Source organism: Eublepharis macularius, chromosome 12, assembly GCF_028583425.1.
Source record: "Eublepharis macularius isolate TG4126 chromosome 12, MPM_Emac_v1.0, whole genome shotgun sequence".
Taxonomy (NCBI): Eukaryota; Metazoa; Chordata; class Lepidosauria; order Squamata; family Eublepharidae; genus Eublepharis; species Eublepharis macularius.
In genome coordinates, this window is record NC_072801.1 from 53,678,843 (window position 1) to 53,705,425 (window position 26,583).

General features: G+C 45.2%; 2 protein-coding genes across 2 annotated transcripts; one reads left to right on the forward strand and one right to left on the reverse strand.

Annotated features, from left to right (window-relative positions):
- Positions 1-6,244: 6,244 nt before the first annotated feature.
- Positions 6,245-13,794, forward strand: LOC129338833 (olfactory receptor 1020-like). Its single transcript, XM_054993339.1, has 2 exons — positions 6,245-7,150; positions 13,777-13,794. The coding sequence occupies exons 1-2, from the start codon at positions 6,245-6,247 to the stop codon at positions 13,792-13,794; spliced, it is 924 nt and encodes a 307-aa protein (XP_054849314.1).
- Positions 13,795-22,112: 8,318 nt separating this feature from the next.
- LOC129339417 (olfactory receptor 1020-like) lies at positions 22,113-24,282 on the reverse strand. Its single transcript, XM_054993997.1, has 2 exons — positions 23,351-24,282; positions 22,113-22,143 (listed from the first exon to the last, which is right to left on the reverse strand). Exons 1-2 carry the CDS (start codon positions 24,280-24,282, stop codon positions 22,113-22,115), a joined length of 963 nt encoding a protein of 320 aa, XP_054849972.1.
- Between the last annotated feature and the right edge of the window lie 2,301 nt (positions 24,283-26,583).

The following is a 26,583-nucleotide window of genomic DNA, read 5'->3' on the forward strand; positions in this document are numbered from 1 at the left end:
GTAAATCCAATCTTCAATAGTTGGCACTTCTTGTACTTTCCATTTCTGCGCATATAAAAGTCTAGCTGCTGCAGTCATATAAAAAATCAACGTCCTATGATGGGCTGGAATTCCCTCCATTCCCAAGTTTAGCAGCAGGAGTTCTGGGTTCTTATTTATTTGAAACTGTAAAATTTCACTCATTTCTCTTATTATTTCCCCCCAGAACTGCCTAGCTACCTCACACGACCACCACATATGATAGAGGGAGCCCTCATGTTTCTTACATTTCCAGCATTTATTAGAAGTATTCAAGTTCCCTAGCGCAATCTTCTTTGGTGTCATGTACCAACGATAGATCATTTTAAAAATGTTCTCTTTAATATTAATACATGTCGTTGTCTTCATTGTAGTTTTCCACAAGTATTCCCATGCCTCCATTGTTATTTCTTTATTGAAATTTATAGCCCATTTCACCATCTGTGTTTTAACTATCTCATCCTCAGTATACCATTTCAACAGTACTTGGTATACCTTGGATATTCTTTTCTTGTCTTCTTTAAAAAGGGTCTGCTCTAGTTCCGAGTTCTCTGTTCGTATGCCCCCTTTTGCAGAGTCCGAATTGTATAAGTCTCTAATCTGTCTGTACTGGAACCAATCATAGTTAGGTGATAGTTCCTCTTGCGTCTTTATACTAAGTTTAGATACTTCAATTTTAGTTATTTCTTTGTATGTTAAACATTGTTGTTCATTATCAACAGCTCTCGGATCTATCACCTCATATGGAACCACCCACAAGGGGGTTCCTTCTTGTAGGTAAATTCTATACTTCTTCCAGATTGTATATAAACTTCTCCTTACAAAATGATGTAGGAACATCGAGTTGACCTTTACTTTGTCATGCCATAGGTATGCGTGCCATCCAAAAAATTTTTTATATCCCTCTAGGGCTAATAATTTCTTATTCTTTAGTGTCATCCACTCTTTTAACCAAACTAGGCAGATTGCATCATGATAAAGTCTCAGGTTGGGCAGTTGCATTCCGCCTCTTTCCTTTGCATCTTGTAAAACTTTTACTTTCACTCAAGGCTTCTTGCCTGCCCACACAAAATCTGATATTTTCCTCTGCCATTTTTCAAATTGTTTAGAGTCTCTGATGATTGGTATTGTCTGTAGCAAAAACATTACTCTTGGTAGCACATTCATCTTAACTGCTGCAATCCTGCCCAACCATGACAAATTCAATCTATTCCATTTGATCAAGTCTCTCTCTATCTGAGTCCATAATTTTTCATAATTATTCTTGAACAAATCTATATTTTTTGCAGTCAGCTCAACTCCCAAATATTTCACCTTACTAGTTACTTCACAATCCGTTGTTTCCATTAACAATTGTTGTTTCTGCTTAGTCATGTTTTTGCATAATATCTTTGACTTCTTTTTGTTAATGAAGAAACCTGCCAAGTCTCCATACTCCTTGATCTTGTCTATCACTTTTGGCATGTTCTCCAGTGGGTCTTCTACAATTAACATTATGTCATCTGCAAATGCTCTGACCTTGTATGAATAGTCCTTTATTTTTATTCCTCGTATTTCCTCATCTTGTCGTATTTGTATCATCAGAATCTCCAATACTAAAATGAACAACAATGGAGATAACGGGCAACCTTGTCTTGTTCCTTTACTAATCGTCAATTTCTTAGTCAGTTCATCATTCACTACAATTGCTGCAGTCTGGTCTCTATAAATTTCCTTAATTGCTCTGATGAATCTTTCTCCCAGTTGTAGCTTTTCCATAGTGGCAAACATAAAGTCCCAGTTTAAATTGTCAAACGCTTTTTCAGCGTCTACAAAGAAGAAACCAACCTCTTTGTCACAACGCTTATCATAGTATTCAATAGCATTGATCACTGTCCTTAAATTGTCTCTTATTTGTCTGTCTGGCAAAAAGCCTGCTTGTTCCTCCTCTATGACTTCCGAGAGCCACCCCTTCAGTCTCTCCGCCAATATCTTCGCAAAGATTTTATAATCATTGTTAAGTAATGATATAGGTCTGTAATTTTTCACGTTAGTCAGGTCTTGGCCCTCTTTTGGGATCAATGATATATTCGCTTCACTCCAAGTGTCTGGAATCCTTTGATCCCTAAAAACTCCATTCATCACCTCTTTTAGGAGTGGTGCCAGTTCATTGGCCATTGTCTTATAAAATTTAGCCGTAAGTCCATCTGGCCCTGGCGCCTTTCCTAAATTTGCGGATTGTATTGCCTTACTTATTTCCTCATCAGTTACTTCACTGTTCAACTTATTTCTCCAAGCTTCCGAGATTTCTGGAAGTTTAGTTTTCTCCAGATATGATGCTATTGATTCTTTGTTTACTTCTTTTTTATTATACAGCTTAGCATAGAATTTATAAAAGGCTCTACTAATGGTAGTCTGCTCCAGATACGTTTTATTTTCTTCACAAATTTTATTTATTATTTTCTTTTCCCTTTTCTTCTTCAATTGCCATGCCAAATATTTCCCAGGTTTATTAGCGCCCTCAAACGCTTTTTGATTCAGTCTTTTAAGATTCCACTCTAATTCTTTATTACTCATTGCTGTTAACTGTTCTTGAAGAATTTTGATTTCCTGGTATATTTTCTTTTTTCCTGGTCTCCTTTTTAACTGTGCTTCTTTGGCTTTTATTTTCTCCTCAATCTCTTGTCTTTTCTCCTCTTTCTTTTTCCTTGCTCTACCATTTAAGTCCATTAGTATGCCCCTTACAACCGCCTTATACGCGTCCCAAACTTTGCTGGTTGGTACTTCTTTATTCACGTTGTATTGTATGAAAAACTTTGTCTCTCTTCTCAATATTTCCATATTCTCTCTTTCCTGTAACAAGTCCTCATTTATTCTCCAGGCTTTCCTTTTTCTCCTTTTTCCAAATTTCCACATAATTGGGTTATGATCTGAGCCTACCATCGGCATTATTTCTACCTCCTTAGTCCATAGCGCTAAGTCTTTTGAGGCCCAGATCATATCAATTCTTGATAATGTAAGATGCCTTGCAGAATAAAAAGTAAACTGTCTGGATTTAGGATATTCTCTTCTCCATACATCTTCGAGAGTCTCTTGTTGAATCAACTAAAAAAAAAGCTTTGGCAATAGTCCTCTTTTCTTTTGTGCTGTTGTAGTCTTTTTGTCTAATTCCAAATCTGTCACTCCATTGAAGTCTCCAGCAAGAATTATCTGGTCATATGCATGGTCGTCTAAATGCTTCCTTAAATCCTCAAAGAAGCTTTCCTTTGCACCGTTAGGTGCATAAAGTCCGACTACCAACACTCTCTTTAAATTCCAATTACATTCCACTGCTACAAATCTAGCTTCCACATCTCTCATAACAAATTTTGGCTGCAGCTCCTCTTTTATGTACAACACCACTCCTCTTTTTTTCTTGTTGGAGGCCGCTGCAAATTCTTTGCCCAATTTTCCAGATTTTAAGTATTTTACATCCTGTTTTCTGATATGGGTCTCTTGCAAACAAACAATATCACATTTTTGTTTTAGTAGCCAATGAAAAATATTTTTCCTCTTATTCGGTGAGTTTAGTCCATTTACATTCCAAGATAATACTTTACACTCCATATTCATAGTTTTGTTGGTAAGTCTTTTTCATTGTCCTTAATAAATCTCTCCATCTCCCGCTCAGATCTGATGCGTTTTTTTGCCCCTCCAAACTCAAAGGACACTCCTTCCGGTAGCTCCCATCTGTACCTGATGTTCATGTCCTTCAAAGTCTGAATTAACACTTTATATTTTTTCCGGTCCAATAACACTGATCTGGGCAGTTCCTTCATTATAATAATCGTCTTGCCATCAATCTCCAATGGATCTTGAAATTGTTTTGTCACAATCCTCTCTTTCATGTTTCTAGTTGTAAACTGCACGATCACATCCCTTGGTAGTTTCCTCTGGGTTGCAATTCTCGAATTCACACGGTACGCCACATCTAGGATAGCCACAATTTCCTCCTCCTCCTTCCCCAGGTATTCAGCCAACACCTCAGTCATCTGTTCTTGCGCTGACTTCCCTTCCACTTCTGGCAGACCACGAAAACGAAGCTGCTTCTCCATGTGTTTGGTTTCTGCAACTGACATCCTCCCCTTCACCAGTCTCATCTCTGTTTGTTGCGTTTCTATTAGATTCTCCATCGCGTCTTCTACTGTTTTGACTCTCTGCTTCGTTCCTTGTAATTCACTGCTAATCGTTTCCACGCCTTTTTTCACTTCTGACAGCTCCGACTTTACTGTCTGTGTAACTTCTTTGACCTCTTTAATAAGCTCCAATTTCGTGTCCTTGAGTTCTTTCATCATGTCTATAAGTTTTTTGTACAAATTTTCTATTGCCGATTGCCACTCTTTTTTCGACATCGTGGGGCTTGCTTTAGCTCGCTCCCACGAATCTGCTCTCTTCCTTAGCTCCGTGGCGTATAATTAAACGTTTTCCTTTTTTTCAAATGTCCCAATCTTTGCCAAAATTAATTTTTTGTATCCAAAATGTCGGGCGTCTTTTCTCTATGGTTTCTCTATGTTATTATAATCCAAGATGGCCTACTTCCTCTTCCGCTGAAGCCGCGACCCTTCCCCTTTCAAAAATGGCGATTCCCCACTTCCTGTCCGTTGGCAAGGGCCGCTTCCCTCCAGCCACTCTATTGTTGTTACGCACTTCCTGTCTCCCGTCTTCCCACAGCAGGTCTCGCGATGGTGTCTTTTTCCCACAGCTCCCAAACCACAGGTATTCAAAACAATAGTCCGATTTTTGTAATAACTTCTTTAAACTTAGTCTCTTTTAAAATACAACTCCCGCCGAATCTTCACCTCCTTTTCACTAGTCTGTTGCAGTTTAAAAATCTACTCTCTTTCCTCTCTGTTTTTGTCAATCTGTCCCGTTTCAAGAGATAGCGATCTTTACCTTCTCTTCAACTTTCTCGGGTTGTAATCGCTGTTTCGATCTTAAATTCTCCTCTCGACTTCCCTCCCCGATCGAAGCTTGGGTATGTAGGTCTTATGCCAGCCGAATTGGCCCCAAGACTGCCGCAGAGATTATAGCCGACCCGTCGCAAGGTGGGACCTCAAGGATCGGGGGGGAGACTCCTTGTGTAGAGCCCCCCCTCGTCCGAGATCTAGCTCACCCTAGGGTCTTGAGCGTTCTTTGCCTGCTCCCCGCCTGAGAGCAGTCGGCCGCGGGTTATTTTCACCCCTCCGGCCGGTTAAAACGGCAGTCCGGTCAGCTCCGCAAATAGAGCTGCGTTAGACCTCCATGGATCCCAAACCGGAAGTCTCAGCAGAGAGAAAGCAAGGAAGCATAGAACCATTGAGAAAATAAATTGTGATGAGTAGCTGTTGGGATAACAGTGAAATGCTTTCTGGGAATTTGAAGAAAGATTAGCAGAGTGCTACATCCTTTAGGGGAGTTCAACTTCCATCCAGTATAACTTGTGCTTATATATTTTTAAACAGACAAATACATAATAGACTCTGTAAATATCCTGTGCTTCTGATACAAGGAAAGGGATGCTATAAAAGCCCATTTCCAAAGCTTACAATCGTGTGAAGAAGTTGGAGTGAGAATCAATTTCAAAAAAGTAGCATATGCTACTGCTGCTCACAAAGAATGACACAGAAATTGTGATTTTGGAGTGGGTGAACAATCTGAGAGTCACTATGAAAAAAAGGAATGGTCAAAAATGAAGAATAAAACATATGTTTATTAAGGCTGACTGCCTATTGACACAAAATCAAGAGCTATTGGGACTAGTTTGGTTTTTCCCATGCTTCAGGGATTCCTCAGTTCTTTTACTAAATATAAGATCCAAATAGCTTTTCAACTGGTGAAAAAGCAAACAGGGCCCTCCTTTGATCAGCAAAAGTATTATCTTTGTACGTGGTTGGACAAAATCCATATTTGATGGGGACTGTCGCAAGGAGGAGATTTGGAGGAGATTGAGTGAAAAACCTGGCTGGTTCAATCTGTAGAAGTGCCACTAGTTGCCAATGGATTGGTGGAGCAGGAAGAAGAAGAGGTGGGAAAAGCAAGAGGCAGATGAAAGCATCCTAAAACTTTCTAAGCATTGTCTAAAGGCTGCTACACTGAGATGGAGCACTTTTACATATGATATTAAGTGAATAATGTTTGAGGATATGAAGCAAACCCCCCATAAAACCCACCCCCCATAAAACATATTGTATGTATTATTTTCTCACAGATGGAGTCACCACCACATCAAATGCTGCAGAATGCCACCACTGTCACTGAATTTATACTCCTGGGACTCTCCAGCAACCCTGAAGACCAGCTCATTCTCTTCGGTGTCTTTCTCCTCGTCTACTTGGTGGCCCTGATTGGGAACACCCTGATTCTTCTCATTGTCAGTTTCGACAAGAGGCTCCACAACCCCATGTACTTCTTTCTGGGCAATCTCTCTGTGGTGGACATTGGGTACACAACATCCACCGTCCCCAAGATGCTGATGAATTACCTCTCTCAGGACAAGACTATCTCCCTAGCTGGCTGCTTCTCCCAGATGTACTTCTTCATCTCCTTTGGTGGCATTGAATGCCTCCTGCTGGGTGTCATGGCATACGACCGCTATGCTGCCATTTGCCACCCATTACGTTACAGTGTGCTCATGAGACCCAAAGTCTGCATCTGCTTAGCTGCTGCAGCTTGGATTCTGGGCTTGGCTAACTCAGGTGTGCACTCTGGAATGATGTCTCATTTGTCCTTCTGCCGGGACAATGTCATTCAGCACTTCTTCTGTGACATCCCACCCCTCTTCCAGCTCTCTTGCTCTGACACTCAAGCCAATCAAATTGCTACATTTGTGGTGGGTGGTGGTGTGATCATGGGTTCCTTTCTGGTTACCCTGGTGTCTTATGTCTACATAGTCTTGGCCATCCTGAGGATCCGCACCAAGGAAGGACGTCTCAAGGCTTTCTCCACCTGTGCTTCTCACCTCACTGTTGTCAACATCTACTTTGGCACCATAATCTTCACATACATTAAGCCCAACTCTACATACTCCCAGGAGCAGGACAGAGCCTTGCCTGTTCTCTATGGGATCCTTACACCAATGCTTAATCCAATCATATACAGCTTAAGGAATAAGGATGTACAAGGAGCACTTCGGAAAGCCATGGGCAAAGGAACATAGGGTAAAACAGCAAACCTATAAAGTACAAACAGTTGTGGGAAATCTGCTTTAGCATTGATACTGGAGAATTAGCACTGAATGTGCACTCTGAAAACAAAGAAGGCTTTGACACCTTTAAGATTAATTGACTAAGATGGAAGACTTGCATTCAACAGTGAGATTTATACCTATATCCATAAATGACAGGCAGTGGGGGGGATATGTGTTAGCACTCTTAATTTTTACCACTGCACAGTCAGTATTTTCTGGCATCTCCAAGTATTTCTGCATGCTTCATGGAAATTCTGACATACATCTTTAGAACATATTTAGAACTATGGCTCCCTCTTCTGTGTCATAAACTACTTTTGAAATTATCCTATTTTTAGAGCAAGATTTGAGTCCAATAGCATCTCAAAGAGCAACTAGATTTCAAGGGTAAGTGCTTTCAAGGGTCATAGCCCCCTTCGTCAGATACGAGGAGTGCAAACAGAAAGGGTGTCCTTTCTAAGCAGAAGGTGGGAGGCATATTGTAAATCAGAGTGTCATGCTGTAGTTTGCTTGATAAAGCCTGGGTGCAAAGTGCAGAAAATCAGTGTCTGAAATGTGAGAAAAATTCTGTGTCTTGATTCAGCCCTGGGGTATCCATTTTTCTAAATTAGAGGAAAACACCCTCCTCTTCAGTACTAGAAGAATTTCACCAAGCCTTCAGCAGCTTCCACCCTACCACGACCATGAATCAATTCATACAGGAAGAACATTTTCTAGAAACCACCGTACAAATACATGACAGAAACCTAAGAACCACCTTATCATTTCTACACTCTTTCATAATAGCAGTTTTTCTGTCCTTGTTTTTGGAAAAATGTATCAGAATTCTTATTATCTTAGTGCATAAAGTCTGTGGGTGTGTTTTCCTGAAGCACAATACACACATTCATTAATATCCATTACTACCATCGCTTTCATTGGAGATAAAGTTGTATCCTTCTTGAAAACAGGTAAGATCATGATCCATTCATTCCTCTGCACTAAGCTTTGTATGTATGAAAAGGGATCTTTAAACATTCCACAGAGCTCTTCCCTGCCTCCCTGTTGACTTCTGCTGGGCACTCTAATGCAATGCCATGTGAATGGCAAGGCAAACCACCTATTGGGTTGAATCCAACCGTCTTTTCTGCCGGTGAAGAAGAGGTCCCCTTAGACCACCAAAACAGGCTAAACTGGGGGTCATGTGACCTAGAAGGTCTAAACCCCTGTGGGACAGGAACTCTAGTAAAGAGAATTGGGTGAGATTGAAGGGGAAAGTTGACTGCATTCAACCCACTGCCAATACTGCAAAACCTTCCATGTGCCCTTTATAGTCATTAGTCTGACTACCACCCAGCGAAAGCGAAGAAGCTACATTTGCCCCTCTAGCTTTCTGTCAAATGTAGAAAACACTGTTTCAACATTGTTGCCTGCTGATAACTTAGATTTTTAAAAAATAATATTGCAGACAAATGAGGCCCTAAGAGTTATAAAATTAAAACTAAAGGATCTCGATTACAGCAGTACTCTCCAGAGAGCCAGACGTACATGTTCGGGCTTATCCCTGGGACTTTCACCCCCAGAGGCTATTCCATCTTATTGCTATTCTTTAAAGATTCCAGCTCAATGCAGAGCCTTCACATTGGCTAGACTTAACTCCTTCCCCTCTAAAGTGCTTTCTGGTCGTTTCTCTGGACTCCCTTATTCTGAACGCGTTTGTGACTGTGGACAAGGAAAGTTAGAGACCTTGGATCATATAATAGTTTTTTGCCCTAAGTGGAGTAAGGAAAGAGAGAGATTTATTATTCCTATTATGTTAAAAGAAAAGCTTCCCTTCCTTCCATGGGCAATCTCAGTGTTATTGTCTGATAACTTTCCTGACAATCAAACCTCTGCTATAGTGGCTTCCTTTTTAGCCACAGTGATAAAGAAACAAAATCTTCATGAGCTTAGATAGTTTAAAGTGATAATGACGAGTTATGTCTGTGTGAATTGGGTATGTTCAAGTGTACAGTTCATATTTTGTTGGTGTTTGTATGGCTTATGGCTTCGGCCGGAAAAGCAATAAACATATTATTATTATAAAAATAATATTGTCTACATTCATTGTTATTAAGGTCTCACGCTTCCATTTTTCATTCAAACATCTCTGGTATTTTTAATAGTTTAATTCTCTAGTAACACAGATTATCTTATTTCAGTAAGACCATCCCTGGTCATCTTTTTAGGAGTGCAGAGGAAGACATTGGCAAATCACCTCTGCTTCTCATTTGCCTTAATTTAATTTAATTTAATTTATTATATTTATATTCCGCCCTCCCCGCTTTCGCAGGCTCAGGGCGGATAACAAATACAAACATGTTTTAAAACATTTAAAAACATTAAATAATACATTTAAAAACATTTAAAAACATTAAATATAACAATTCATGCTGCACAGTGGTTCATACATGCCTCTGTGTTTGCATAGGGGTGATGGTTTAACCCCCCCTTCATGGGGGGGGGCGGGCACTGCCCGGCGTTAGCCATATGCCTGGCGGAATAGCTCTGTCTTACAGGCCCGGCGAAATGCAAGCAAATCTTGCCGGGCCCTTGTCTCGCAAGACAGAGCATTCCACCAGGTCGGGGCCAGGACTGAAAAGGCCCTGGCCCTGGTCGACGCCAGGCGGGCCTCCCTAGGGCCAGGGACACTTAAAAGATGTTTTCCGCCAGAGCGGAGAGTCCTCTGGGGCTCATATGGTGAGAGACGGTCCCTCAGATACGTCGGTCCCAGTCCGCATAGGGCTTTGTAGGTTAACACCAAAACCTTGAACCTGATTCGGTACTCCACTGGCAGCCAATGCAGCTGGCATAGCACCGGTGTAATATGCTCCCACACCGGTGCTCCAGCAATGACCCGCGCTGCTGCATTCTGTACCAGCTGTAACCGCCGGATCAGGCCCATGGGAAGCCCAGCGTAGAGCGCGTTACAGTAATCCAACCTAGAGGTGACCATTGCTTGGACCACTGTAGTCATGTCACGGGGAGACAAATAAGGGGCAAGCTGCCTGGCCTGCCGAAGATAATAAAAGGAAGACCTGGCAACTGCAGTGATCTGGTCCTCCATCTTCAAGGAGGAATCCAGAATCACCCCCAGGCTCCTAACCCTCGGGGCCAGTGTAAGTGCTGCCCCATCAAGTGTAGGAAGCTGGGGTCCCAAAGCCATCTCCCCACGACCCACATACAGGACCTCCGTCTTCGTGGGATTCAATTTCAGCCGACTTTGTCTCAACCAACCAGCCACAGCCTCAAAAGCACGCTCCAGGGCATCAGGGGCCGATCCAGGCTGCCCGTCCAACAACAGATAAAGCTGGGTGTCATCCGCGTATTGGTGACACCCAAGCCCGAAACTCCGCACCAGCTGGGCGAGGGGGCGCATATAGATATTAAATAATAATGGAGAGAGTATCGCTCCCTGTGGCACACCACAAACCAGTGGCCTACGAGATGACACCCTCTCCCCGAGCGCCACCCTCTGTCCCCAATCATGGAGAAAGGAGACCAGCCACTGCAGTGCTGTCCCCTGAATCCCCACATCGGCAAGGCGGTGGGTCAAAAGCTCATGATCGACCGTATCAAATGCTGCTGACAGATCCAGCAAAATCAGCAGTGCTGATCCGCCCTGATCCAGATGTCTGCGGAGATCGTCTGTGAGGGCGACAAACAATGTCTCGACCCCATGTCCCGGGCGGAAACCAGACTGGAAGGGGTCTAGGGCTGAGGTCTCCTTCAGGAAATTCTGCAGTTGCTTCTCTGCCGCCCGCTCAATCACCTTCCCCAAAAACGGAAGGTTGGAAACTGGTCGGTAATTGAGCAGGTCAGCAGGATCTAATGATGATTTCTTCAGAAGAGGCCGTACCACAGCTTCCTTCAGCACCTTGGGAAAAACCCCAGAGCTCAAGGACAGGTTTATAATCGCCTCCAAGAAATCCCGAAGCCCGTCAACACTGGCTTTCACCAGCCATGACGGGCATGGGTCCAAGGGGCACGTGGTAGGCCGTACCACCTGCAGAATCCTGTCCACCTCTTCCCCGCAAAGAGGGCTGAAATGATCTAATATGGGTCCCGAAGACGGCCAAGGGGCCTCTAGTTCATTTACTGTATCAACTGTGGCTGGTAAGTCGCGGTGGAGAAGCAAGATCTTATCAGTAAAAAAGCTCGCAAAAGCCTCACAGCTTATCTCCAAATTCAACTTTTGATGGTCTCCACCTGATTGGGAGACCAATGAACGGACCACATTAAATAATTTAGCTGGGCATGAGCTAGCTGATGCGATGGAAGCTGCATAATACTCTTTCTTCACAGCTTTCACCGCCATCTCATAGGACTTCATAAACAGCCTATAAGATGTTCTTGCTTCCTCGTCACGAGATCGCCGCCACACACGCTCAAGTCGTCTTAGCTCCCGTTTCTGTTGCCGCAGCTCCTCTGTATACCAAGGAGCCCGGCGATTCCGGCAGCGAAGAGGACGACGGGGGGCGATTTCATCGATGGCCTCAGAGAGCCGGACTTGCCAGTCCTCCACTAGCTCATCTAATGAACCACCGTGGAGCATTGGTTCCCTCAGAGCATTCTGGAACCCAATTGGGTCCATCAGTCTCCGTGGGCGAGCATAAATTTGCTCACCACCCTTGCAGGAGGGGGGTGGCACGCCGAGCCGGGCCTTCACAACCACGTGGTCTGACCATGGCACCAACTCTACTTTATCCAGAACCACATCCAATCCCATCCCGAAGATCAGATCTAGCGTGTGGCCTGCTTCATGTGTGGGTGCCGATACAAATTGGGAGAGTCCCAGTGTTGCCATGGCTGACACCAGGTCTGTGGCCTGTATCGAGGTGGCATCATCTACATGGGCATTGAAATCCCCCAGCACCATCAACCTGGGGTACTCCAAGGCCCACCCAGCAACCACCTCTAGCAGGCGCGGTAAGGCGTCTGCTGGTGCGCCGGGCGGTCGGTACACCAAGCAGACAGCCAAACTCTCCTCGGCATTCCACACCAGGCCCACACAATCAATGCCAGAGATCTTCAGGGCGGGAAGCGGCTTGAAGGAGAAACCCTCCCGGACAAGGATTGCCACCCCTCCCCCCCGACCCTCAGTTCGTGACTGATGAAGGACCGCATAACCCGGGGGGGTCAGCTCACCAAGAGCAACTGTTTCTCCTTCCCTCACCCAAGTCTCGGTCACGCATACCAGGTCCATATTAGCTGCCATAAAAGTATCATGCAGCATACTGGTCTTATTATTTATGGACCTGGCATTGCACAACATCAGTGTCGAAGGAGGATTTTTCCTAGCTCCAACACCGACGTGCCTCGGGATGGGGCGTAGGTTAGAAGGGCACCGAGCCTTTCCACATCTCCGTGACCTTCTCCCTTTAAACCAGGCCCCACCGCCATACCTCCCCCGTCCCCAGAGGACTGGTATCCCTGGCCCTATCTCAGATGCCTTCCTCATATCCATCCCCTTATCACAGCATACAAACATCCTAAGCAGCAATAAACAGCACCAGTTCTTCAGCAGCAGCAGTCCCCGGCAGCAGCTCCTTTGAGGCCAGAGCACCCAGGGGGCGGGGCTGAGCAGGTGGAAAAGCTCAGCCCTCGATGGAGTAGCCTCCCTGATCAGCAGAGCGCAGGCAGCTTCAGCAGCAGCAGTCCCCGGCAGCAGCTCCTTTAAGGCCAGAGCACTCAGGGGGCGGGGCTGAGCAGGTGGAAAAGCTCAGCCCTCGATGGAGTAGCCTCCCTGGTCAGCAGAGCGCAGGCAGCTTCAGCCTTGATAGCCTCTTGCTGGAGGCACCATAATAATTTGACTTGACTGCACAGACACGCACACACCCAAACAATTTATATCGGACTCTCCCTGATCACCATCTATGTTTTACATGTTTTAGAGCGCAATCTTTATCGATGGGTGGAAATAATCAGATTAAATCACCACAATGAGATCATCCTTCAGTAACCTATCTTACTATTCTTTTTTGGGATTGTACAGTTTATATTCTTAGTATTTCCTAAGCTGCCCTGACCTTGATAGCCAACACAAGCCCAATCTCACCAGATCTTAGAAGCTTAGCAGGGTTGGCCTTGGTTAGCAATTGGATGGGAGACCTCCAATGAAGACCAGGATTGCAGAGGCTGGCAACAGCAAACCACCTGTTAGTTTCTTGCCATGAAATCCCCACCAGGGGTCGCCATAAGTCAGCACTCTCCACCACCAGTATTACACCTGTTTCCATTTCTTCTAATTCTTATCAACCCAGAGTGGAAATACACGTTACAAAGTATTTATGGTGTGAGATCTGCATTTCAATAAATGGATGTGGGAGTTGGGGGAAACTGGGGATTTGGCACTTGTAGACAGAGAATTTCCTTGTCAAAGATTAACTACAGGAGTAGCAAAGAAAGGCTTGGCCAGAGTTATTTCTTTATAGAAATGTAATGCAACAGTTTGCATCAATTTCAAACCACATTGTTATTGAAAAGAAAAAATGTAAAACACTGGTGCTTCACAATCAAGTTTTAAAAAGAAGCAAAGGAGCCTGGTGTACTTTTAGCAGTTGAGGAGGAGCTGATATTTAACATGTGAATATACTCACGTGGAACAAATGGAAATGTGACTGTGCGAACAAGTGCATGGAAAGTTGGAGGGGGGACATGTGAACTGAGGTTCACTTGAGCATCCCTAGGTAATAAATAACGTGTATTTCCACTCCAATCTGTTGCTTAATATTATGGAATACAAGAGGGGACCCATAAATTTGTGGCAGTAAGGGAGGAGCCCATCTTTCCCTGCCTTTGCTCATTTTCCTTCATCTACCTCAAAACCGACAACTGTTCACTACTTGGGCTCCTGCATACCCCTCAGAAGCAGACTCACAGAGAGTGGGATTCTTGCTAGGTTTCCTGCCTGACCCCTCCAAGCCAGCTGCCTCAACAGCATCTTTGCAAATGGGGGAGAGGGGCAGCAGATCCTCTACCTCCCCCTTGCCAGCCACTTGGCTCCAGCAACTTCTCCTCCAACCTGTTCCTCACAGCAATAGGGACTTCTATCCCTTCCTGGCTTTCTGCCATCTCATCTGCTCACCACTGCCCTGCCACCTCCCTTGTATTCTGCCAGCCCAGGCAGCAGTTCCAACAGAGATTTTCCATTTGGGGCAATTTGACTCCTCTATTCCCCCCCACCCCCAGTTTTCAGATTTTTTGGAAATACGGGAGGTCCCCCATGTTTGCAGAAAAGTTTCCCTTGTCTCAATATGGCCCTAATCTGAGGATTTAAGCATCTACTCCTACCTGTCCTCCCAAGCCCGCCCCCAAGTTTCAGGGTGATTTCATATTGGGGGGCCATTTTATGCCCCCCAAAGGTGGTTTCCATCCCACACCATATTTCTACTGTGAGGAAAACTCCCACCCAGCAAAAACACATGGATTGTGGCTGCCAGTGGCTGCAGCCACAGTCCCACAATCCACCCCTCCAACAGCCCAACAGAGCCAAACACAAACTCCACACCAAATTCCCTATCATCCCCACAGCTAGCTGGCCAGCCACTCTAAAAGTGTGTGTGTGTGTATATAAAATATTTAAAATATATTTATTATAGATGTATATACATATTAAAAAAAAAATCCTTCCCCCTTCTTCTTTTGTTACAGCTCTAGATAAAACACCGGGAGCACTGCATGATTGGTTTCCATATGTGTGGGTGTGTTTGATCATAAATTGTTTACAATTGACCACTGAGGAAGGCCTAAGGGCCAAAACGCGTCTGGTCAGTTTTGTACTGTACCTTGGTCTATTTGTGTTGGTCATTGCACTGTACCATCATCTGTATCTTGAGATGTTTTAGCAAGTTTTAGTGTATATATGTAGCCTGTAATTCAGGCCGTATGTTTTAAACTTGTTTTTATTCACATTGGTGCACATCTCTAATAAATACTTTTTTAATATTTAATATATATATACAATTTTAGGTTTTAGGTTGTTACTGAACCCCTTTTGTTCCCCTGCTTGTTTGGGTTGAGTTTGTGGGTTCTCCCCACCACCACCCCTTTTTTCTTCCTTGCTGTGGCCAGCCACTCTCCATTGTTCTCTATGATGAGAGCTTTAAAAAATTTCTTTCCCAGGGGCACTTATGCACAGAGCAAGGATGCCATAGCACAGGCACATATTCCTGATGTAAGATCATCCCTGGGAAAGCACAGCACACCCCAAAATTCCCCATCACACCCAGAGCTGACTGGCCAGCCACTCTCCATTCTTCCCTATGAGGGCCAACCATCGCACCAGAGAATCAAAAATGTATTTTAAAAAATGCATTTCTTAATAAAAGCATTAAACATCACATCACTATTAAATCACAACTTCTAAACAATCCCCACCATCACACTAGAGAATCACACACACACCAAAAATAACATTTAAAATTTTATTTCTTGGATTTCTTGCATGCCCTCCCCACAAGCAGGCTGAGGGGGGATTACAGCATTAATAGCACATCCAAATCACAATGTACTTTGAGACAAAACCTAACATCATACCAGAGAATCAAACACCAAAAAAATGTTTTTTAAAAATTATTTCTCCGATTTCTTGCTTGCCTTCCCAACAAGTGGGCTGAGAGGGGGTTACAGCATATACGATGGTAGTACAACATTGATTACACTCCCGTCCAACAAAAATAAAGTGGTTCAAGGGGAAATTTACCATAGAACCACATCCATTCCACCCAAACCAAACTGAACCAGGGAACGCTCTTCCAACTTAGTCCAGCAGAACCATTGTCATTTTCTGCAGCCAGGCTCTGAGTTCAGCCAGTGGGGAAGCACCACAGAGCAGAACCAGACAGTACCAAACAACAGGCACAACACAATGGCATTCACAGAGCACAGTTGCAAAGGATCCCCCTCTCCTCCCATGCCAGCTTCAGGCCGAAAACTGCCTGTGAGGCAGTGTTGGGATCTAGCTTTCATCATCAGCTGGCACTCGGCCACACCATTTGTCCCCGCTCCCCCCACCCCTTCAATGAGAACATTTAACAGAATTTACCAGAATTCAACAACATTTACCAACATTTAACAGCATTTAACAACAACAACATGAGGAGCACAGCTTAGTTTGGCTGCTTCTCTGGGTTTTCAGTTGTGTGTCCCTCTCTAGTTTACCTAACCTAACTTGTCTCTTCCTCTCTTCTCATTCCAGTGGCAATCAACATTTCTGGGGCCTCAATTCACAATTATCAGATTAAATTTGTACCCGCAGGGACTGGGACAGTGATGCATTCTGTGCGTGTATGTGGTTGAGGAGCAGCCGAATTGCAGGGTGCATTCCTTTTGCCACTGAGTTCCACCCTCCTCCTGCTGGTGATCTAACTTGGGGCCAAGCTACAAGTGACGAATGACACTTGAATGGCAAGTGTATTTCTCCCTGTTCACTTGCCCTCCACTCAATCCACTTGCTGTTCAAGTGTCATTTGTCACTTGTAGCTTGGCCCTAAGTTTACTTTTAGGAAGAGCGCTATTCCCTGGGTCATAGACTTGCAGAGGGCATAGGCCACAAGGAGGGCTCACCTCATTCACTCTGAAAGTCCACTCCAGAGAAATCGAAGAGCCACATGTTGACCTTCAGAAAGACCAACTGCTCAACTCTCCATGAGAGAAGGCGAGTGCAATGTAGGCTGACAATGTCGCCTGCAAAAGAAAAGACACACTCATCCTCCACACTCGTTGGAAGGAATGAGAGGAGCCACTGCATCTCAATGGAGAGGTCTGGCCAAACCACCTCCTTCTTGGCCCAGTAGCTCAGAGGATCAGTGGAGAGCAACTTGCAGGGCTATGCAAGGTAGTCCTTGACCACTGCCTCTGCTGAATCCTGTCTCACACGACTCACAATCCCAGAGGGGCTGAGGGCCCACTGGAGCATCTCTATCTCCATGGACATCCCGGTGGTGGCTGCAGGGGGAGCCTGCTCAGAACGGGCACAAGCGGGACCCACAGAGTTGCCCCTCCACCCATCCCCTCTGATGACACGTGACCCCTCTTGGTCTGCCTACACCTCACCAGCACACAGAGAGCATCTCTGGTGCTTGTGAGGTTCCCATCCCACTTGACAAAAGTGCCCTTAATGTGTGGGTTGCACATGGTCACCAACATGTACCACTCCTTCTCCACGAGAGGCTTTAGCTTGGCAGCTATGCCTTACTGCAGCCTTTTCATGAGCACGCTCACTGCTGGAACCAAGTCTGCACATGGTGTGTCTGGGTCCACAAAGTAGGCCATTGAACTCTGGAGTAAGTACACCAGAGGAATGACCAGATCCAGGGTCACCATGTCAGACGAGACCACCACAGGGCTTAAAGGGCTTTAGGACTTCCACTTTCTGGGAGATTATGAGCCAATCCTCTCGGCTGAACTCACTCTCCTGCCTCCAGATGTCGCTCTCCAAGAGCCATGACTCGAGGGAGGCCGGCTGCTCCACCAAGCGCCCAAACATGACAGAGGTGGAGTTCCAGCAAGTGGGAATGTCAGAGATCTGGTGATGTTCTGGCATGCCTGCCCTGGCCTGCTTCTGGTGCAGTTCATGAATGGACTTCACACTGCATGAGAAGTGACTTGTGAGTCTCTGACACTTCTGCAGGAGATACTGAAGGTCATGAGTTATGGGGTCTTAGGGTTCCCTGGGGGGAGTGCAAACCAAGCACATTCCTCACCACAAGGTGGTTTGTGGGCCACACAGTAAATGCACTCCTGGCCCACTAGCGCCACCACTGCCCTCATGTTTGAGCCACCATCCATCACCATGAATCCCATGGTTATGCTGCCCTCACCTACCCAGTCGTCCAACTCCCTCCTCAAGGTGGATGTGATGTTCTCCGCCATGTGTGCCTCATCAAGAACATCTGCATGTAGCAGAGCCTTGCAGTAGCCAGCCCAGCAGTCTCCCATCCATCCCAGCCTGACTATGGGCACCCCACCCCCACCCTGAAGTTCCTCTGGTTGCCACCAGTGAACAGTAAGTGACATGTATGCATGCTGCACATTAGAACAGGTCCATATGTCAAACCTCAAGTGCACTGTTCTCCCAGCAGTGTGGGACAACTGTGCCTTCACGTGGTCCCTGGCAGACCTGTAAAATGAGGGCAACATGGTCCTGCTCAACTTTCTGCAAGCAGGGATCGCATACCAGAGAATGGGATCATGAAGCAGCTCCTGGAAGCTGAAGTCATCTACTAGAGAGAATGAAGGGCTACCTATAGCAATCATCTTGACAATATGGCACATGACATGCCTGCTCGCCTTCTGGATCCCCCCTTTGTGCACGCTAGTGTCTTGTGTACTAAGCATCTCCGTTAGAGATGCTTGGTGTCCTTGCCCTACAGGAACCTGTGGAGAGGGAGCACCAGAGGAGCCTGCCTCCTTCTGGCTAACTGGCAGTTGTGTGGTGCCACTAGAACTTCCCCCCAAAGAAGCACCACCTAGGCCCTTTTCACACTGCTTACCTTCACTCACAACAACGTGGAACATGGCGCTAAAAATGTGGGAGATCGCGTTTTCTCATGCAAGATTTGCGTGATGTTGCAAGAAAACATGCGAGAAAATGCAATCTGCCACATTTTTAGTGCAATGTTCCACATTGTTGCAAGTGAAGGTAAGCAGTGTGAAAAGGGCCTGGTGTTTCCTCTTCATGTAGTTCCTCATGCCAGACGTGGAGAGATGGTTCACCTCCCTCCCACGACTGATCCGTTGTCTACAAAGCCGGCACTGGGAAAACCTGGGGTCCTCTGTTCTCTGGAAGTGCTCCTAGATATCGAAGGTAATGGGAGCCCCACGCCACACAGGGACTGTGCTTATGGGGGGCCCAGGAGACACTTCCTGTGAGGTGCTTGAGGCAGACACACCATGCCTCAGCTGGGCAGTCACAGATGGATGAGGATGAAGTGGTAGAGATGTGAACTCTTTCACCACACTCTCTTCCTCTTCCTCCAGCACCATCTCCTCCTGCACAGCCATGAGAGGCCTGCTGCTGGCCTCAGAGAAAACTGGGGAAGTTCCACCAACAGCAGGGCTGTCTGCCAGTTCCTCCAACATCCTACAGGTCCCTGGGATGAGCATGAAGGATAGAAAAGTCACATGCCCCTTGTCCACCCCAAAAGACTCCACATGGTGCCCTTCCTCCAGCTGCCAGGTCTCAAAAGCTGCAGGAGGGGGAGCCTCAGCAGCAGGCCCCCCACCCAGTGCCAGCTTCTGCCTCAGACACCTGGGTTGGGGGTGGCCCTCCAGCAGCTGCCTCAGCAAAGAGGGCCCTGCAAGCCCTCTTGCTGTCACCAGCCTCTTGCTGAAGCCAGGCTGGTGAGTGGCAGCTGTGCTGGGGAGGACCTCCTCTGCTCATGTGGAGGGATAGCCACAGCTCTCCTTCTCCCCCACCCCTCCATCCCCTAATCTTAGCCCTGGCCTTTCTCTCAGGGCCCCTCTCAGCTTTCCTATCACTCATTTTTCCCCTCCACTTGAACCTACTCTAACTACTTGCTGTTAAGTTTTTAAAACACTCCCCCCCAAGCACCTAGCCAAAAGTTTTAGTTTCAAAACCTATCTACCTATTCTAGATCTTTGTTTTTGTGGCTCTATTCCTGGAGATGGTCACTGAAATATCATTTTAAATGGCCCTTTTTATTTTTATGAACCTAAACAACAACACCAGACAGCTGAATTCCTCTTCAGGAATCAAACTGTCCCTAAACCACAATACATACAAGAAAGCCTAATACAAAAAACATGCCCACCCTGGCTCCAAGGGTGCCAGCAGTGGACAGGGAAACCCTAGTTAACTGAGTACTAATGGGTAGCCTAGTTATCTGGATATAATTGGACCAGAACCTAACTCTCGCTAATTCCTTTCTTACAAAAATATATTTAATGGGGAAAACTAGCCTTTGTTCCCTAACAATTTAGTTTAGAGGGCAAATATTCAATGAATGATAAAGCTTACAACTAGCCTACCTTACAAAAACACTATTTAAAACTAAGTAAGAACAGTACTCTTGGAAACCCAAAGTATGCTACCCCAACACTGCTATAACTACAAACGCCACCACCCCCAATCAACAAAACAACAATAGTTAACAACAACCCCAAACTGTAAAGCACCAATGTTCAGCAGAGAAGCAGGAAAAAATTAAAACAAAATTAACAAACTCAGCCCCCCCCCATTAAGCACAGCAAAGCAATCCCCCCTACTCAATTAGCCCCCCAACAAAGCCCACCTAAACTTCCCCAACACACACACTGGAAACCTTCAGCAGAAAAGCAGGAAAAAAATGAAAACAAAATTAACAAACTTAGCACCTCTCAATTAAGCAAAGCAAAGCAAACCCCCTGTCAAGCCCACTTACACCTCCTCAACACACACAGCAGCCCCCCTCAAAAAGACCTAGAAAAACCAGGCCCCCACAATAACTTTAAATCAAGAACACTCAAAGCCACCACACAAACACACACTCATCACTCACTCCCCCAAATAAATTAAAGATTTATTAAAAGTAAAGCTTTTTTAAAAAAAACCTTTCCTCCCCCCACCCACCAAGACAAGCAAGCAATCACCACCAACCCCCTTCCCCACAAAGAGAAAACCCAGTGAGTCAGTGACTGACTGACTCTCCTACTAGGCTCCTGAAGTGCAGCAGTAAGTCAGTCAGTAAGTCACAGGGAATCCATCTTGCAGTCCATTCAGAATCCATATTCAAGGCAAGCCAAGTGAAGTCCCAAGCCACCACAGAGACAGAGAATCCAGGGACTCTTTCAATATCTTTCTCTAGGCCAGGGAAAAATGGAAGCTTGCTAAATGGCAAGCCTCCAATTCAAATCCCCTACAGCATCTCCTTCCAGAGAACCTATTGGCTGGAAGGAGGATGCAGCTGCAGGATCGGACACTCCTAACTCCCCCCTCCCTTCTCAGTGCTCCCTCTCTCCTCCCCCTTGTACCCCTAGTCTAGTCACTTGTACCCCCGCCTCCCCCTCCCATCCTGCAAATTAGGAGGAAATCTCTGAAAGCAGCACTTTTCTTGCTGTTTGTAAGTTTGCAATCAGCAAGAAAACTTCTGCAAATTCAAGCTTCCTACCTTTTTTACCAGATGGGAAAAAGCTGCTTTCACTTCCTTGTTCTTCAGGCTGTAGATAACTGGGTTGAGCCTGGGTGTTCCCACATACCCAAAGAGCTGAACAGGAGTCACCAGAATCTCACTGAGTGAACTAATCTCAATATACTAAGTCAGAGCTCAATGGTATTGAACTGTAGATGTAAAGAACCCCTCTCCATCTCATCTGGTATTGCCATATACTTCCTAGGAACACGCGCAACACTCCATTCTTTGGTTTGTGGCATCCTCCAGGGTGATGTTGTTTAACATCTATATGTTCCCCCTTGCCAAGGTAATTTGTAGCTTTGAGCTGGGTTGTCATTGCTATGCGAATGACACCCAGCTGTATCTGTTGATGGATGGCAAGCCAGACTCTTTGCCAAATGCCTTGGCAAAAGGTCTGGATGCTGTGGTGGTAAGATTGATGCAGAGCCACCTGAAATTAATGGGTGTTTACCTGGATGCCACACTTTCAATGGAGGCCCAGGTTATGGTTGTTGCCCGGTCTGCCTCCTCTTTGGCAGACCAGGCAACTGGCACCCTCTCTCTCACCCCAGGTCTTGGCTTCGGTGATCCATGCAATGGTCACCTTCAGGTTAGATTACTGCAACTTGCTCTGTGCTGGACTACCCTTGGGCTTGACCCAGGAGTAACAGCTGGTTCAGAATGCAGGGTCTTTGCTTTGAGTACCAGAACCAACACCTTGAACTGGATCTGGAACTCAACTAGTTACCTCTATCATTCATGGTCAAGCTTTAGCATGTTTACATGAACCATTTTATACTGCCCCTCTTCAGAATTTATATATATCAGAGAGTTTACATTTGAAACCTTATTTACAACACTAAAAGGTCCTTCCCAAGCTACTGCTAACTTTGCTTTCTCCGAGGTTTCAACATGAGGATGTGGTCTCCTAGCCTGAAGATTCTTTCTCTAGCTTTGACGTCATACTAGGTCTTCTCTTTTTGCTGGGCTCTTTGCATGTTGTCTGCTGCAGCCACTCTCAGTTCTTGCAGGATCTCCTGTAGTGCCTGAAGATTGGTGACTATGAGCGGAACTACAAGTGACAAAAGGCACAGGTTGGATGCTTGTCAGCTTCCCTCAAGTTTTGATAGGAAATGTAGGCATCCTAGTCTTGCAGCTTGGCTCTCTGACTGCTGCCCAATGGACTTTTCAACTGTCACTTGTCCAACATTCCACCAAGCTGCCTACATTTGCCATCAAAACTTGAGGGAAGCTGACAAGTGTCCAACCTGTGCCTTTTGTCACTTGTAGTTCCGCTCTACATCTCTTCTTTCAATGTTCTCTCATCTTGTCCATGCTTCTTTAAGAATGTCCATAGGTTCACTTGCCTGACATCACCTGCCACTCAAAGCTCACTGAATCTGAGAGGGATTAACTCTTAACAGTCCTACAAATGTGTGTGTACAGCCCTCCCAGGCTTTCTTTAACATGTGCTGACAGCTACAGGGAGTAATGATGAGGGATTTGTGTATGATTTCATCAACCAGGTTTTAGGCATTCCAAACACTTTAGAACTAAACTCATTGATAGAGGACAGAGTCTAGAGAAATCCCAAACTCGGCCAACTGTTCCTGAAACACTAGTTGGCAGAACACAAAAACTGGATAATTTCAAAAGCGATTTATGTCACAGCACAGGGAGCTGCAGTTCTAAAGATGCATATCAAAAGTCCTATCAGGTATGCAGAAACATTTGGGCATGCCAGAAAGTGTGATTGTGTAGTGGTTAAAATCAAAGATTCAAACACCACCACCCCACACACTGTAATTTGTGAATATGGGTATAAATCTCACTGTTGAATGCAACTCTTCTAGCTTAGTCAAATAATAATGAACTAATCTTTAAGGCATCATAAGACTCCATTGTTATGTTCAGAGCACACATCCATTGCTAAGTCATCAGTATCAGTGCTAAAGCAGGTTACCCACAACTGTTTGTGGTTAATTGGTCTGCTGCTTTATCCTGTTATGTTCCCCTGCCCAAGACTTTCCGAAGTGCTCCTTGTACATCCTTATTCCTTAAGCTGTATATGATTGGATTAAGCATTGGTGTAAGGATCCCATAGAGAACAGGCAAGGCTCTGTCCTGCTCCTGGGAGTATGTAGAGTTGGGCTTCATATATGTGAATAATATGGTGCCAAAGTAGATGTTGACAACAGTAAGGTGAGAAGCACAGGTGGAAAAAGCCTTGAGACGTCCTTCCTTGGTGCGGATCCTCAGGATGGCCAAGACTATGTAGACATAAGACACCAGGGTAACCAGAAAAGAACCCATGGCCACACCACAACCCACCACAAATGTAGCAATTTGATTGGCTTGAGTGTCAGAGCAAGAGAGCTGGAAGAGGGGTGGGATGTCACAGAAGAAGTGCTGAATGACATTGTCCCGGCAGAAGGACAAACGAGACATCATTCCAGAGTGCACACCTGAGTTAGCCAAGCCCAGAATCCAAGCCATAGCAGCTAAGCAGATGCAAACTTTGGGTCTCATGAGCACACTGTAACGTAATGGGTGGCAAATGGCAGCATAGCGGTCATATGCCATGACACCCAGCAGGAGGCATTCAATGCCACCAAAGGAGATGAAGAAGTACATCTGGGAGAAGCAGCCAGCTAGGGAGATAGTCTTGTCCTGAGAGAGGTAATTCATCAGCATCTTAGGGACGGTGGATGTTGTATACCCAATGTCCACCACAGAGAGATTGCCCAGAAAGAAGTACATGGGGTTGTGGAGTCTCTTGTTGAAACTGACAATGAGAAGAATCAAGGTGTTCCCAATCAGGGCCACCAAGTAGACGAGGAGAAAGACACCAAAGAGAATGAGCTGGTCTTCAGGGTTGCTGGAGAGTCCCAGGAGTATAAATTCAGTGACAGTGGTGGCATTCTGCAGCATTTGATGTGGTGGCTTCATCTGTGAGAAAATAATACATACAATATGTTTTAGGGGAGGTGGGTTTTATGGGGGGTTTGTTTCATATCCTCAAACATTATTCACTTAATAATATATATAAAATAAAATGTTCCATCTCAGTGTAGCAGTCTTTAGACAATGCTTAGAAAGTTTTAGGATGCTTTCATCTCCCTCTTGCTTTTCCCACCTCCTTTTCTTCCCTTTTCTCCAAACCATCTACAGTTTGGATCCAGCCAGTTTTTTTATTATTATTATTATTACTAACCACAAAAACTACAAAGAAGGGGAAAAGGGAACAGGGAGAAAGGGAGAAAGGGAAGAAACAACATATAAAAAACACAGACTACATCTACAAGTATTGCATTCCCTTCATAATACAATTATTTAAAGTTAAACTTTCTAATATGCTATTAGATCGGTAGATCTTATAAAGTACGAACTACAGTCAGGATCAGGTCTTCTTCCCCCCCCCCCCCGGCGTCTCGGTTGCAGCTCTCTCTGAACAGCTACAGTAGCTGCGCTCACTCCCTCCTCCCCATTTCCCCCTTCAGATCCTAAATCTTCTCCTTGCTGAAACTCTTGATGATTAAACACAAAGTCCCTCAGCTGTGCTTCCGATGTTATCTTGTAGGCTTGGTCTTTATAACTGAACCAGATGCCTTCCGGAAATAACCATTTGTATTTTATTTCACGCTTCCTCAGCAGAGCTGCAAACCTTTTATATTTGAATCTTCTTTTCCGAGCTAAAAATGGAACGTCCTTCAATATCTTAACCTTGTTACCCAGAAAGTCCAGGTCCACATTGTACGAATTATATAAGATGGTGTCCCGAGTCTTCTTAGATGAAAAATAAATAATAATCTCGCGAGGCAGCTGACGCTTCGTTGCATATTTTGAAGATGTCCGGTGGACTTCCAGAATATCACTTTTTAACTCTTCTTTAGTTGCCTTTGCGAATGACACCAAAAGTTCCAACACCAAATCCTTTAAGTTTTCACTTTCCTCCTCCTTCACATTCTGAAGACGCAATACCGTCTGAGCACGATCCACTTGTAACCCTATCAACTGATTCTCCAAAAGCTTTACTTCTTTGTTACTTTCATGAGTAGTGTGTTTTCCCGAGCAGACTGCTCTGCCCCAGATGCTACATCTTTAATGGTTTTCACTTCGTTCTCAACTGAGCCAACCCTTTGACCGATTTCATTTAGCTTATCAACAAAGGGCTTCATAGCTTCAACGACCGACCGTTTAACCACCTCTTCAAGAGACTCTCCTTTCCCCTGCAAAGCAGCCGAAACAGATTTGCCCACAGCAGGGCTCTGCTTTTTTGTCGCCATCTTAAAGGGGGGGGGAGTCCGCCAACTAAGTTCCAAAACTCAAAGAAGGGGAAGATATCCGAACCTTCTTAGCTTCAACTCCCACCAATCCTTCGCATACGCTTAGAATAACAGAAGGGATTCGCTTACTTTCAGGTTTTCACCTTAAATCTGCTTGTTGCCGTTCTCCATGGCCCGGCAGCATGCGATGTGCTGCGCAAGTCTGCCGGCCTCCATAGGAGCAAATAGGCAATTTACCCCCTGCATCGACTTCAGGGGGCTCTTCCTGCAGCGCTCCGGACCTTGACCCCCTCACTGGGAGTCCTGGGGGTTAACCCTCGCAGGCCAACCACCCGGTCAGGCTGCTCGGGCGCTTCCTACCGGACCTGCGGAGAGGAGCATCCGACATGGCTGGGAAAACGAAATCGAATCCCTATCCAGCCAGGTTTTTCACTCAACCTCATCCAATTCTCCTCCTTGCCAGAGTCCATATCCCATGTAGCTTTTGTCCAACCAGGTTCAAAGTTAACATTTTTGCTGATCAAAGGAGGACCCTGTTTCATTTTTCATCAACTGAAAAGCTACGTTATATTCAATAAAAGAATTCTGAATCCCTTAAACATAAAAAACAATTTTGCCCCAATACCCCCCAGTTTTTTTGGGTAATAGGTAGTAGGCAGCCATCCCCATAGATTTTAAGCATTCCATTTTTAATAGTGATTCTCAGATTGTTCACCCTCAAAAATCACAATTTTTGTATCATTCTATGTGAACATCACCAGCATGTGCTAAATTTTTAAAATGGGTTCTTCCCCAAATTCTTCAAACAAATAAAAGCTTTAGGAATTGTATTTTTATTTAGGAATGGGATTTTCCTCATACCAATAGCACAGGTTGTTTACAGAGTCTATCACCTATTTGCCTGTTTACAATTCTATAAGCCAAGTCATACCAGATGGAAGTTGAACTCCCCCTAAATCAGGCA